At 39.0% G+C, this 14,487-nt stretch overlaps 1 protein-coding gene across 1 annotated transcript in view; it reads left to right on the top strand.

The window, feature by feature from the left end:
• The window catches only part of DISC1 (DISC1 scaffold protein), a 191,732-nt gene that overhangs the window by 173,613 nt on the left and 3,632 nt on the right, over positions 1–14,487 (top strand). The window contains 1 exon segment of the mRNA XM_069010268.1: positions 7,296–7,412. Coding sequence (XP_068866369.1) covers positions 7,296–7,412 — 117 coding nt within the window.

Below are 14,487 nucleotides of genomic sequence, written 5' to 3' on the forward strand. Positions count from 1 at the left end.
GAAAGAGGTAGGTCACAGCTGGCTGGAAGGCTTTATGCCTAAATTGTTGCATATGAGAAAGTGGGGGAGTGTGTTGTAGTGCTTAAGTCTCCTAAATATATATAACCACACTGATGGAACAAGCAGTCTGTAAGTGGAAGGTGATAAGAGGAAAAGTAATTGGGAAACAACCTTGATCCCTCTTCTGATGAAAGTTAGATAGCTACCTGCACAAAAGAAAAGCTCATCTAAACAAAACCAGGGAGACAATAGGGGGGTTTCTGTGGGACAAACTCTCTAGGAGAAGGAATCAGCAGATGTTCTTTGGTACTATCCAGATAACATCAGGTTTATAGTACAGCACCATCTTCTTTTGGTGCAGAGAAGTGCAAACACAGTCACAGACTACATACCTATGTCAGCAGTTTTTCAGTGGCTCAGAAGTTTTGAAAAGGACAGGACAAAAGTGTTTCTAAGAATGAGCTTAAAATGGTACTGCACAGCATAAGTGTGAAGCAGCAAGACCCCCGAGCACACTAAGCTGCATTAAGCAAAAGACATGTGAAATGGCAAGGGAGTTCAGGGATAAGATGGATGTAAGGGAAAGGTGAAAGAAACCATGTGTGTTTTCTAATACCAAAGGTGAATGAGAAAATAAATGTTTTTCCTCCTTACTCTCTGTGCTTTTGGTCTTTCTAAAGATTATAAGCTATGTCCAGTTATGTAATGCTCCTAGTATTCACTACAAGGTAACAAGAGACAAATGCAGTAAAAGATCCAAAGGCAAATGAGATGTACTCAAGTCAGGCTAGACTGATGAAATTTCTTCTGAGCACATAGGAGCCAAGAAAAACAATCTCCAAACCATTAACAAGCTCCTTTGAAAACTCCTAGAGGAAGCTGGAAGTCCCAAGGGATCAGTAAAAGGCAGACTTTGTGTTTGCCTTTAAAAAGGAGGTAGGCCAGGAGTTTATGTGCCAGTCAACATAATTTCAATTAGGATTAGAGTTCCAAATGGTCTTGATAGATTGAAAGAATAGTCTGAAATCAATAAGAAGGGATATGTTGAAAGACAGGTGCAAATTACATTTGAGGCAGAAAAAGAGTCGGATTTATGTATACAGATGGTAAATAGCAGCTAAGTTGACAATACTGCAGAAGAAGAATCTAGGTTTATAGTGGACTACAAATATAGTGGGATTCATTACCTTCATTGTGTTGGAAGAAAGGGCAAATGCCATTTGCAGCTCATTACTGGGAATGTCAGTTGTAAGACAGAAATAATTACTGTGCTTAGCTGAGAAAGCCAGAGCCTCCAGAGGACTATGGCTCTGGTCTGGACACCTCCCTCTGTAGAAGACAGGAACACAGTGAGGAAAAGAAGGAAAGGAATAGAAATAAAATGTTTAGAAATCCTAGTCTGGTTGAAAGTCAAAGTCTTCAACCACATAAAACATGTAGTTGAAGGAGAATGAATAAATAAATAGGAGAACTGTTAGTTATTGTTGTGTGCTATGTAAGGGTAAAATGAAATGCAACCATCTTGATTTGGAGCAGGAGGAAAACCTGCTCAGTGCAAGGGTGGTTTAGCCCTGGAGCAGCCTGTGCCCTGCAACCAGAACCACCAGATCTTGTGTCAGCTGCTAGGAGCCCTGTGTGCAGACACCAGCTGAGGACAGTCCCAGCAGGCTTGGTCACACTGCAAGTTACAGAGCAGGCTCTGGTGGTCCCTGGCTGCTTCCTGGGCAGCCTTGCCATAATGGTGTTGAGTAACATGCATTGTTCTCAGTGGCCTTCCTCATCTACAACAGCTGCCTGGGACAATGCATATGGGGCAGGAAATCTGGGATGCAGAGCAGGAATAAATTGTTGTTTGTTCCTGCCCTGCACCTTGGGCACCTCATGGCCATGCAGCTCATTTATCTGAGGGCATGTGTGCTTAGCCTGCCTGTGAGTGAAGCATCTGCTCAAGCAGGACAAACACGGATGGTTGCATTTTGTTTCTAGTAATTATTTAAGATATGTCCTGGCCTAACATTCTGGAGTTTCTAGTGCTGACAATTGCCATTAACTTCTGCAAAGATCGAGGGTAAACATGCAGCACTTCTGCCAAATGTAGATCACTGTTCTAAAGCTTGTACCATAACATGAAGTATCTGCCTGTACGGGCAACTTTTTGTAGTTGTTATTTATGTTATTTTGAGTTATTTTAACTATTATGGGGGAGAGAATGTTTAGTGCAGTGAAAGAAATCTGGCTTTGACTCTGCAGAAGGTCTCCTAAAGCTTCTATTTTATTGGGATTATGATATTGCTGCTTGGAAGTAAGGCAATGCCCTTTTACAAAAGTTCCTCTGTAGGAAGAATGAATTTTAAGGATATAGCTGGGAATCCTCCTTCTCAGCACAACCACCAAAGACTCTAATATAGACTCTAATCCCTAACAGAATTAAAATAATCTAGCTACTACAATACCAATTCTTCTGTATAAAATTGTTGAACTAGATTGAAGAGCACAGAAGGTGTTTGCACTGGCAAAGCTGATCAAACATTTTCGTCAAGTAATGCTGTCAAGGAGCTGTTGCTCATAAGTGACTATAATTACTGGTAAAAAGGTAAAACAAAATGCATAAGACTAAAGTGAAAACCATTCCCTTTGCTCTTGATGCAATATGCTGATGTTACAGCAGTGGATCATCTGGAACCTTGTCTGTTCTTACCATTTCTTGCATTGGACTTTTACATCTTTGGGAAAGAATGAGAATTTCTACTTTTTCTGAGAAGGCAGAAGAATTGCACCTTAAGAGTAAATCATACCCATATTTGTGCTGTTTTCACCTCCTTAAGGGTTTAGAGGGGAAAAAAAATATCAGCCAGCTACATTCCCTGTTCACAGAAAAATCCATAAAGCAATATTGCATTTCAGCTCTCTCCTGACTCCTGCAATCTCTCCCAGCTGCTTCCTAAAAATGCCATTAGAGCAAAAATAAGCAAAGTCTTAAGACCTACAGCATCTTGTAGCATTGACATAACCTACAAGCTTGGATGAGTTGTATTTTATTAATAAGTTGAGCTTGAGGCAGAGTCCACTTTCCTCTCAGAGATATTGTTGATCAGTGTAAAGTGCCAGTTTCCAACCAGGAGCTGTTCTGAATAGTTTGTGTATCACTGACAGGGGTTTTCCTGCCTACATAGACAAATGTGAAATAAAAATGCTACCAGTGATGTTACCAGGCATGAAAGGCCCTAATAGAAATCTTTTCTATCTACTTCTCTGGGCTATCAAACATTTTTTAAAGAAGAGTTTGGAGGCAGAAGCTGTGGAATTGATTGAATATTTGGAATTATTCTTATGTATTTTTGAGAGCACTGTATGTTTCTTCCATTTCCATTTTCATATTTATTTATTTAATCATATAAGTTCTGGATAATCATAATTTATATGATGGTTCTCCTGCGTTTTTCACATGACACCTACAAGTAAGTTCCTGAGAGTTGATGCTTGTCTAAGGTATTGGAGGAGCTTCTCATTTCAACTACAAAGGCAGCTGGGTTATGTAGGTGCAAGAAATAGTTTATCCATACACTATTATGGCTGCAATAAAGAGAAAATAAGCTGCATTACTAGGAGTTAAAAACTAATTAAATATAACCCTGATCTTACAGAGTTATTTTCGTTACTCTGCAGTGCAACCGTAGCCATTTAGTTATGATTAAATTGGTTTCAATACCTAAGCAAGTTTGATCTGACTTTTACTCTTTTAGATTTCCCTGTCTTCCTATGTTGTTGTTACAACTGGTTACATTTTTGTAGTATTTATTGTTCCTTTGTCTTAATTTCCAAAGTAAAATCATTTTTTGATGATTCATTATGTACCAAAAAGTGATCATTCAGGAAGAATACTCTGCACTTTTTCATATGCGGTAGAACGGACATATTACTTTAACTGAGAATCTAAGTATACAGTTGACAAGGGAATTAAAGCCAGTGGGTTAAAAATTTTAGTCTCTTATTTCTGAGCATGTTTAGTGCAAGACCAATACATCAATAAAGGCCTTTACTGGAACTGCAGTGGGGTGGAAGCTACTCCCCAAGGCTTAGTACTCCAAAATACAGATTAGTACTGATGCAAAGCACTGTACTCCCACAGTGAGATGCCTTTGCTGCAGAACAAGCATTCACCTGAAACCCTACAGTCTTGGGGGCTTGTTTGCTGGGTTCCTTCCTTCTGTCTTTCCTGGAACCTTTCTTTACTTGGCTGTAAAATTTTATTTTAAAAGGGAAAATAAAATGTCAAACATGACATCAGATTATGTAGCAGTGCACCAGTAAGTGTAATCATCCAGCTTCATTCACTATGGATTTCAGGCTGTAGTGAAATTTTATTCTGGGTTTTAAGGATCTGTGCACGTTAGAGTGAGGCCATGCTCGCAACACGGAGCTTGTTTTATCACCCAGGTATCTAAATGCTGCCTCCAGCATCTTTTGACTCACCTGAAGTTCAGTGAGGGGTTAAGTCTAAAAGGCCCATTTTGTCCTGTACATTCACTGACACTGTGAATAGGGAAAAGTCTTCCACTGTGGATTTTCACAGCAGAGCTAGGCAAATCCAGCCAGTGTACTTTTTATAGCTGCTCAGTGAATTCATTGAATTTGCATGTATGAGGTAGGAAATGTGGGGGCAGTTTTAAAGTGGAGAAAATGGATCTTCTCATACAGCAACTAATGATAGAGCTAATTGTGTGACCAATTACCTGCATAAATGTTCCTGCCATAATGGTACCGTAAAAGAGAAAGGGGTACCTTACTGTAATGCATACCTTTGAACATTTGTTTATATTTAAATATACTTAATGGCACAGGTATTCAGGAGTGTACTGTAACACATACTTCTAAAAATTTGTCTGTCTGTAGTAACTGGTGATTTCAAATCAGAGTTAGAAGTGTCATCCTGCTTGGCAAGCATGAATGTGATCCAAAATCTCATGAAGTAATAATTTTTGATAAAGGCAGTACCTGGATCAGACTAAAAATATTCAGTATCTTGATGTTATAAGAGCAAGAATGTGCTTTTTATGTGTCTGTAAGATCTGTACAGGACTAATTCATTTTGTTGAAGTACACAGTCTGTAGAAAGCATCTGGTTTGAATACTTCACTTGCAGCTTTTGTTTGTCAGAGTGCTACTTAAGAGTTTGTGCAGGAATTAAAAGCTATTCTTCCTAAATTAACTGTCCACTGATTGTGCAGCGCTGAGCGTTCTTTGCTTGTTGTTCTTCTGTTTGAAATGAGGGTTATGGGAAGACTGATTTTCTTATGTGTAATTAACTGTTAGAGAAAAATCAGTGTTCAAAGGTGGAGCTTCCTCTACATGGTCATAATTTTAGATGTGCTTTCAGAGTACTTGGGGTTTTTTTTCAGTTTACTGACTTGTTTAGCCTAAGTTCTTTTGGATGACTGTCATCTGTTATTGCATGTGTGTCACAGAATGATTCCCTAAGAGCTTTCTATTGATACAAATAGCCTGGGTTATCCCACCCATAACAGCATATGGAGTCCTGCTGGTATGCTGAATAATAATTTAGTAGCTGGATGGAAGACTTTTCTTCATCTTCTGTCCCTGATCTTGAGAAAAAGACATTCCTAGTTTCTGCAAGGAGAATGTTTGCTTTCTCCTCCCATGTTCTCGCTTTAAAAACAGTGGGTCTTTTTCACAGCCATGCATTCTGTGGAGTGCTGCTGTCGATTCTCAGGTTTGGTAATGCCTGGAAGTGGCAGCTCTGGTTCTGTGCGCAGAGCCCGGGACTTGGACGTTGTGCTCCTCTGTGTCTAAGCTGCAGGGGTTTGCAACATAACCTCTTAACCAACCCACCCATCCAGGGGCTGAGCTGCAGCTGGTCCTAGTGGGATCTGATGGATAGCCATGTCTGGGAAGGGCCCAAGGAAAGCAGAAAGGTAAAGCTCTGTTCCATAACAGAGGATGTGCCAGCACACAGAGCTCTTCTGGCATTCAACTCCACGTATGCACTGTGTGATGCAAAGTGAAAGGATAGCACACAATGCAGATCTGGTAAATGTGTTCACCAAAACTCAGATTGTTTCACAATGGGCAGCATTCCAACAAGTGTTAACATGATTTCTCTGAAAGGCCTTTGATTGAAGGTTTGATTTCTCTTGAACAACCACTGATGTCTGGTGTTACAGCAACAGATAAGTGCAAACACCCCCAAGTATTTTTCTCCTTTGAGGAGAAAAACTTTCTGCACGTAGTATATGGCCACATTAGAAGCTGGCTTTATTGATGAGTGCACAGACTAGGTCTAGAGACGATCCAGTTTTCTGGATTCCAGCTGATGAATTACTATTTCTTTTTTTTAACATGGTTCCAGCAGAAGTTCATCTTGGCACCATAATAATTTCTTACAAATAACTCCTGTCATTACTGTAGACATCAGTATGGTGCCGTGGGAGGGAGAGGAAAGGCTTGTCCCAGAGCTGCACAAATTGATTTTTTTCTTTTCCTCTTCTCATATTTGCTGCTTATTTGGGTCAATTCTCAAAGTACTACTCAATGCAAAATATAAAATATAGCAATTACCCTTGTGGAGTGTATCTGAAAAAACTTATGAGAAGGACTTTGAAGCTGGTTTAAAATACTCAGTTTAAAATAGAAAAGTATTTGCCTGTGTAAGTTCTAAATAGAGAAGCATTATTTTTGAAAATTTAGTCTTGTTTAATGATAACTTAGTAAAAAAAGTATAATTTCATCTTGTAATGTCAAAATGATGCATTTTCTTTGATTGCTTGAGCAAAGTCCCCAAGTACTCTAGACATATTTTTCTTCAAAAATATATTTTATGTGTATAAGAGTTACCAAAATGATGCTGCTTGAAATATTTACATGACCTAAAAGTGTAAATCATATTTATATGACCAACTTGAAATTTGGGTACCTTAATGGGTTGGTTAGCTTGAGATTTCCCTCCCCTGCTGTGTTGAGACAACAGGGAAGAAGGAGAGCAGTTCAGTCTTCACACCCCTTTAATCATCTGCTGAAAGTGAGATCATGACTTTTTTCTGCTGGGAAGAAGACTGAGACCACAAACTCATTCCATTTCATATTAATCACCAATTTATTATACAGAAACAGCTTTTTGTCTCTCTAATGGGAATTTGCTTTTAGGCAATGTCTTTGCACTGCAAAGTATCATATCCCCTTACTAATATTTTATTTTCCCTTTAATTTGATGCAAATTTGATGTAGAAAAGTGCAGTCAGCAGCAAACGTGCTTTCTTTTCTTTTTCAACTTTCTGTAGGAGTTCTTCATATTTTCTGCAGAGTTGGGAGAAAAATGTGAAGCAATAAGTGAGAAATTGGTGCATCTGGAAGATCAATTGCAAAGTTCCGCCTGCAGAGTTGATGAAGGAGTTATTCATATCCTTTTCGCTATAACTATAGATACATATCAATCTGTGTAAGTATGCACATGAAATACTTGCCTTTCAGATTCACATGGAATGCTAGTTCTTAGTGTAGATTAGATACATTAAGAATGGGAGTATTGATTGTCTTGCTGAAATGGGCATTTTTGTGTAGTAAGTTTTCCTATAGTGCATTTTCACTGTGGTCTGATCCAGCTTTAATTGCTTTAAACAGAAGTTAGTTCTTTGTAAATTAAGACTGGGCACTGAAAAGCCCTTATTTTACTGTTAAAATCCTTTTGTTTGTAATGCTCATATAATTAAATACATAGCACACCAATAGCTGCATGGATACAGGTGTCCATGCACCTGCATTTCCCAACATGATTTAGCTGAATTAAGTGCTACATTATTGATTCAGACTGTGCATATTGTCACCTGTAGTTTGGGGTCTTTTCTTTTTAAAGAAAATGGGCAACAGATGCATCATGTGGCATCCTACACATTTTAATCTGCCTCTAACACTCCAATGCAAGTAACCAGACGAGATACTGTCTTATGCACCCTTATCTCTTTCTGTTCTTAATCTGTCAGTTTTTCTGAAGATTGCTTAACCTTTATGAGGCATTCCTTGGCCATTTTTCAAAATTTAAGAGCACAAAGTTTTGTTTCATTTGTAACTTTCATAGGAAGAACTTTTCATAAAATAGATTTTGTTCTTGTAAGAAAGGGTAAAGAAAGTAAGAACCAGTGAAGCTGATGAAGATGAGAGTACTGAGCTGCTTAGGTTTTAGTAGAGAAGAGGTGGCAGTCGAGAGGATCATGAAGAAAGGCAAGTATGTTCAAGGGACAGAGATCAGCAGAGGAGCCCTTGGAGATATCTGAAGGTGAGTTGAGGTAATGATGGTGCTAGAAAGGATTCAGTTCCTGTTAAGCCAAGGTGGACAGCCCTGCAGGGGATAGTTTAGAGAAAGAAGGATAAATAGTGTATGGAAATACCACTGTGTTCTAAGTAATTTGGCATCTATTGCAAATCATTGCAAGTTTCCTATTCTAGAAACTTGGTTTATTTAAAGGTAACAGAAGAATGAAAGGTGAGGGACAGAGGGAGGGGAGAATGGTGCTGAGGGAAGGGGATTTGCATCAGAGGAGAGAAATCCAGTCAGTAATTGGTCACTACTTCAAATCTTTCTTTTCTAAGCATTTCAATATACACACAATATACAGAAAGATTATTCAACATTCTTTTCATTATATTTGCAGTGTTCATGCTTGGTTGCAGTTGTTTCCCCAGTGCATTCTTTTCAGAGCTGTATGGATGTGTCTTGGGGGTGTGTGTGCGCAGAGCATCCAACTCCTTTCTCCCTCGCGTATATTTACTCTCAAATGAGCTTTTCTCAGTGGCCCTTATAGAAGAACACTGAGGGTTGGAGTTACAGGTTCTTTGCAGGGGACTTAAGTTAATATTCAAACAGATCAGTCAGGTCTGATCATAGTTATAGTTTATTAGGTAAGGTAAAATAAGCCAGAAAACTGCATTTTTGGTTCCAGAAGATAATACACTACAAGTATGTGAAATAGTAGTGTTTGTATGTTCTGTGGAGCATGCCTATTTCTTCATAGCTGTTGAAACTGCAAGAGTTAGTTAAAAAAATAAAACTAATACTTGGAAATTTCAGAAGAGTTGTAGATTAGTCTCATTTAAAGCCACAGTTTTCTGATAGAGATCAGACTTCCTCTATCAGTGAACTTCAGCTCATGTTACCTAAATACAGAAATGCACACTGTGTGATATCCTGGTCCTAGCAAGACCATCAGTCACAAAATAAGAAACCATGTTTAAAACATAGGGACATACAAAGAAGCAGTTCAGCAATTCAGCTACCCCTCATTAACATTCAGTTGCTATTTCAGAGGTAGTCCAGATCAATGTGCATAAAATGTTACCATCTGGTACGTGTAATCACTGTGCTGTACTTCAAAAAGGAATGAGAAAAATAGCTACCACAGTGCTACAGACCTGTAGATTGTTTTTTTTTTTTTAAATAAAGACTGCTCAGTGCCTATAAAATTAGCTTTCACTCATTGGTAACTTGCCTGTATTGCAGGAACTAGCACTAAGATAGGAGACAACAATTAGCCTCAGTTGAAGAATTTATTTAATAGATGGATCTGTTGTTTGCATGATAATTTATTTGATTTTAGATAAAACAATTTCCTATCACAGGTACTGGACAATCATGCAGTCTTTGTTAAAAATCTGTAGAACTCTGAGAGCAGGAGCTCAAAAACCTGAAATAGTAATGAAAACAGGATAAATTTTTCCCAGTCCATTCACTGCTTACTTTCATCCTTCTCATCTTCTTCCCCAAAAAACTGCCTTATTCATAAATGTTACAAAATGTATTAGGTCAAAAATCTAACTGGGGGCTGCACAGATGTAAATTAGTCCTGTGGTCTGATTATTAAAAGACTTCTAAAGACACCACTGAGAAAAATAAATTCCTGATGCTCTCGAGCCATTTGCCAATGTTTAGTGTGTGTCATAGCTTTGATTAATAATTAAGTTTGTATTAGAAGAAAAAACCCAGATGTCATTGTTTTTCATTCTATGTTTTGATGGCATAGCACACTTAAATCAACCATGCTGCTCGTCGTAAGTGCCAGCACGACCTGAACAAAGGAGAAATCCAGTGATACTTCTTGGCCCTGAATATAGGCACAGACCCACTTGCAATTCTAATTTATTGTAGAAATCTTTCACAAAAACCATTAAACTGCACTTCTATATAAAAAGCATCAAACAATAGGGGCATGAGACTGGATGTTAAGAGTTCTCTGTAGCACTATGAGATATTTGCTAAATTCTATGGAGTATAAACAAATAAACCTACAAGATACTCAATTATGGTTGATCATTAATGAGTGTATGAAAACAGTCCACATCATTAATTGGAAAAACCAAAGGATGAGAAGTGACTCGTTCTGGTGTCTGCAGAGCTGATGAGAGGTGTTACTTTCCTGATAGTAAAGGCCTGGAATTCCCACTAAAATTAAATGGAGCCTATATTGCAATTTCACAGTCATTTTTGTTCTTAATTAGTAGTTACATTTTGAAAGACAATTTGAATGCATGTAATAGTTCCTCTTGGTGGAAATGCTTTGTTGGAAGAAAACCTGGCTGGAGTATTATGATAAAAACAATCTTCTTTTCTTGCCCTAAAATGGGCATTTTAATCAGTTATTTCAAAAGCAGAATTTTATGCCTAAACAATTATTAAACATTGCAGATCATGTTGCTAACCCTTCACCTTTATCCTGCTGCAGGCTCCCATACAAGTCTTGCTTTACACCAGAGTAGGTTTTCAACAGAATCACGTAAAATTTAGCCCTGGCTGTAGCTCAGGGAGGAATCTCACTCTGGGTGAACCTTTAGAAGATTTTGGGATCCTCCAAGTTCAGAGGTGGCAATGGCACCCTCTTTGATTTTATTTTAGATGACAGGAGGGTGAGCCCTTCCTACTGCATGTCACACAGAGAACATGGTTCCACTTTGTATAGTTTTATGCTGTGATGGAGATAGGTCAGTGTATTTCCATCCAGGTGCTGCAGCTTCTTTGCCTTCCATTTTCTGCTGGAACAAGTGATATTCAGACCACTGAAGTATTCAATTTTTCAATATGTAGCAGTCATTCTGTTGCAGGTTTTTTTTAGTAGTTTTTGGGGGAGTATTTTGGGTTTTGTATGGGAGGGGTATTATGTTAGTTTATAGAAATATTCACGGATGTGAAGGAGGGAGACAGTAATCAAGGGGGTAAATGGGAAAATTCTAATTGGTTGCACTACTGCAAATACCTCTGTATTTTGTAAGGAGTGATGGATTTCCAAAGGCCATTTTGCTCTCTTGCTGTGGCACCACACAGGCTTCATACAGAAATAGCAGGGACTTGCTTAGTGTCTTTCCCTTGCTCCAAAGAGTGCTCTTCAAAAAGGCCAAAACCCAGGTCATTCAAAATACCTACTGAATTGTCTTGGCTCTTCACTGGTCCTTTGGCATGTAGCACACACAATCACAGAATGGTTTAGTTGGAAGTGACCTTTTCGAGATCATCTGGTCCGACTCCCTGCTCAAGCAGGGTCACCTAGAGGAGGTTGTCCAGGATGTTGTCCAGTCAAGTTTTGAATATCCCCAAGGATGGAGTCTCCACAACCTTTTTGTGCAACATAGTCCAGTGTTTGACCACCCTCAAACTATAAAAAATGTTTTCATGTATTCAGATTCAATTTCCTATTTTGGAATTTCTCCCTGTTACTCCTTGTTCTGTCAGTGGACAAAAAAAGTCAGAAGAGTCTGGCTCCCTCTTCTGCATTCCTGCCTTTCAGCTATTTATACACAGTGGTAGTATCCTGTGAGCCTTCTTTTCTTCAGGTTGAAGAGTGCCAGGTCTCTCAGCATCTCCTTGTGTGATGGATACTGAAGTCCATTAAACCGGTCCTGTGCTGGAGTCATTCCAGTAAGTCCTTCTCTTTTACTGTGGAGCCCACAACATCCAGATGGTACCTCACCAGTGCTGATTAGGGTGGAAGGATCGTCTCCATCCACCTGCTGGCAGTGTTTTTGTTAATCCAGCCTGGGAGGCTGTTGGGCACCTTAGCCTCAAGATGCAGTGCTCGTGTATATTCAGTTTATTGCCCACCATGACCTCAAGGTCCTTTTCTGCAGAGCTGCTTTCCAGCTGGCTTAGCCCCTCCATGGGTGCTGGTGCCTGGGATTAGGAGTGACACTTGCAGTTTGGTGGTGGGACATCGAGCTGAGCTTGTCTGCGAGCTCTGTGGAGTTTAGCTTTTGGAAACAAGCAGAATAGTTAGTTAACCAGGTTAAAAACAAAACAAAACAAAAAACCACACCAAACAACCAAAACCAGACACTTCTTTCTGATTATTTCTGTTATCAAGAACTAATTTCTTCTTCAGATGTCCAAAAAATGCAGTTACTTTCCAATATCCCATTGGCTCTTATCTCAGAGTAATAGTAGTCCTTCATTGCCCTTCCAATGTCCTTTTATCTTACAATATGTACTCCTGTTTTCTAACCTTTCTTATAGGTAGGCAACTGATTGATAATATCTACTTTTTTTGTCTTTTCCCTAAACATCCATGCTGAGAGATCAGAAGCTGTATTTGAGCAAAATGACCCCATTTTTTCCAAAAATTAAGTCTCTACAGTAACTAGACCTGCTTTTTATCTGCTTGCAAATCATGGCTTCTGTCCTGATGCTCATGTTTTTCAAAGAGAAAAAGTCAGGTGAAAAGCTTCAAGCAAGACAATGTTAGAGCTGCAGCATTGTTGAATATGGGTTGCATTTGTGTGAAGCTGTTCCCAAGTACCCTAATTTACAGCTTATTTGACATTGGGGAGATTTTCTCAGTTTTCAGAGGAAGACAGCAGGACCAGAAAATATTCCCAGTTGGAGCTTGTTTTCACTACTGCCTTGGATACTGGCTCCATATTGGCAGCACTAGATAGAGAGTTTAAGCATGAAGGACACATTTTCATGTGGACCCATGCAGAACTGTTTATTTGCATTTTTAAAATGGGTGAAGCTGTTTATCCAGATATAACCTCTGTGCATGGATAGAGATGCCATGCTCAGCCATATACCATATATTTTTCTTAGCCATAAAGGCTCGTTTGACAGTTACTTGTCTACATATGCTTGTGGTGTTAATTATGAGGTTATTGGAACTTGCTGATGTTAGACTATGCAGTCATCTTTTTTGTTGCTCCGTCTTTCTGTTGGTTAACAGTTTGTTTCCTGTCTTCCTCATTTTCTTCCATCCTATAAGATTTCTCATCCACTGTCACTGAAACATTTCAGTTTTGCTTTTTCTCTCTACCTGAAAAGAATTTTGTAATTGCTTGGAATATTACAAGTAACAGTATGTAGTCAGAGACTATGCATCAGGATGAATAAAACTTCAGAAGTTTCATGGTGTTCATGGACTGCAGAATTTATGTTTACTACTTAGGTTTTCAGCAGAGCCTCATGATTAAGTTGCAGAGGGGTGGAGAATCCAGGACTTAGAAGAGGATAATAATATTTCTTACTTCAGAGAAGATGCAAAGCATAATTAATTTGTCCTTGTACATTACATTGTGATCCTGGGATAGGAGAAGCTTTGTGTGTGCTGCTACTACTCGTAATTAGAGACAGAAGCCCTTTAGATTAACAGAGCTGTCCAGAAATTAGAAGTAAGCATGAAGATATTAAGGGCAGAACATCGTAGTAAATGCATCTAAATACACAAAGATGATGTTTTGAGGAATTGATAACAGAATCAAAAGCAGCCAAGACTTTTCAAAGGCATAATAATGGCTGCCTGAAAGAGCTGTGGTTTGTATAGCTTTACCATGGTCCAGTCACAATTTTTCAAAAGTAGCAGTTTATTTTTTACAGTCACATAACCTGAGGCTTTTTTTCTTGACATTGTGTTGACATTGGGGTTAAGTAAAACAACATTTCCTAGTGTATGAGTTCTGCAAAGGACAAAGCCTGTCCTTGTGTGTTATCCTTTCTGTGTGTTGTACTTTTGAAACTGAGTTGTTTCAATGTCATCCTGTTTCACTTTCCTTGAAGTGAGGTTCTGGCATAATTTGATGACATACTTTTAGAAATGAACCAACTCCTGTCTTTTGGGGTCTTTGTCCTTTACCATACCTGTCCAGGAGGCCTCAGTGGGGATGGGATGGGCCCTAGGGCTTGTGCACAGACTTGGTCATTGGTTTAGCATTTCAGAGGCTCTGACTTGCCTCTGCTTGCTTTCTTCTTCACATAGTGTAAGCTATAGAAGAGAGGATAAAATTGGTTGTCTCACTGAGCTACACCCCATCCTTGCACTTCTTCCAAGAATGGATAGTGTTGATTTAAGATTATCAGCAGAAAGGCCAATATATTGATAGTACAAACTTGTTCCCATGAGGGGCCAGTCATAGCACAAAAAGCTGTACTGCCAAGGAAGCCCAGCCACTTAACAGGCTTGTGCACGTCAGCAGCTGCTACTATCTCTGTGAATGCCCTACCTTCAT

Source organism: Aphelocoma coerulescens, chromosome 3, assembly GCF_041296385.1.
Source record: "Aphelocoma coerulescens isolate FSJ_1873_10779 chromosome 3, UR_Acoe_1.0, whole genome shotgun sequence".
NCBI lineage: Eukaryota > Metazoa > Chordata > Aves > Passeriformes > Corvidae > Aphelocoma > Aphelocoma coerulescens.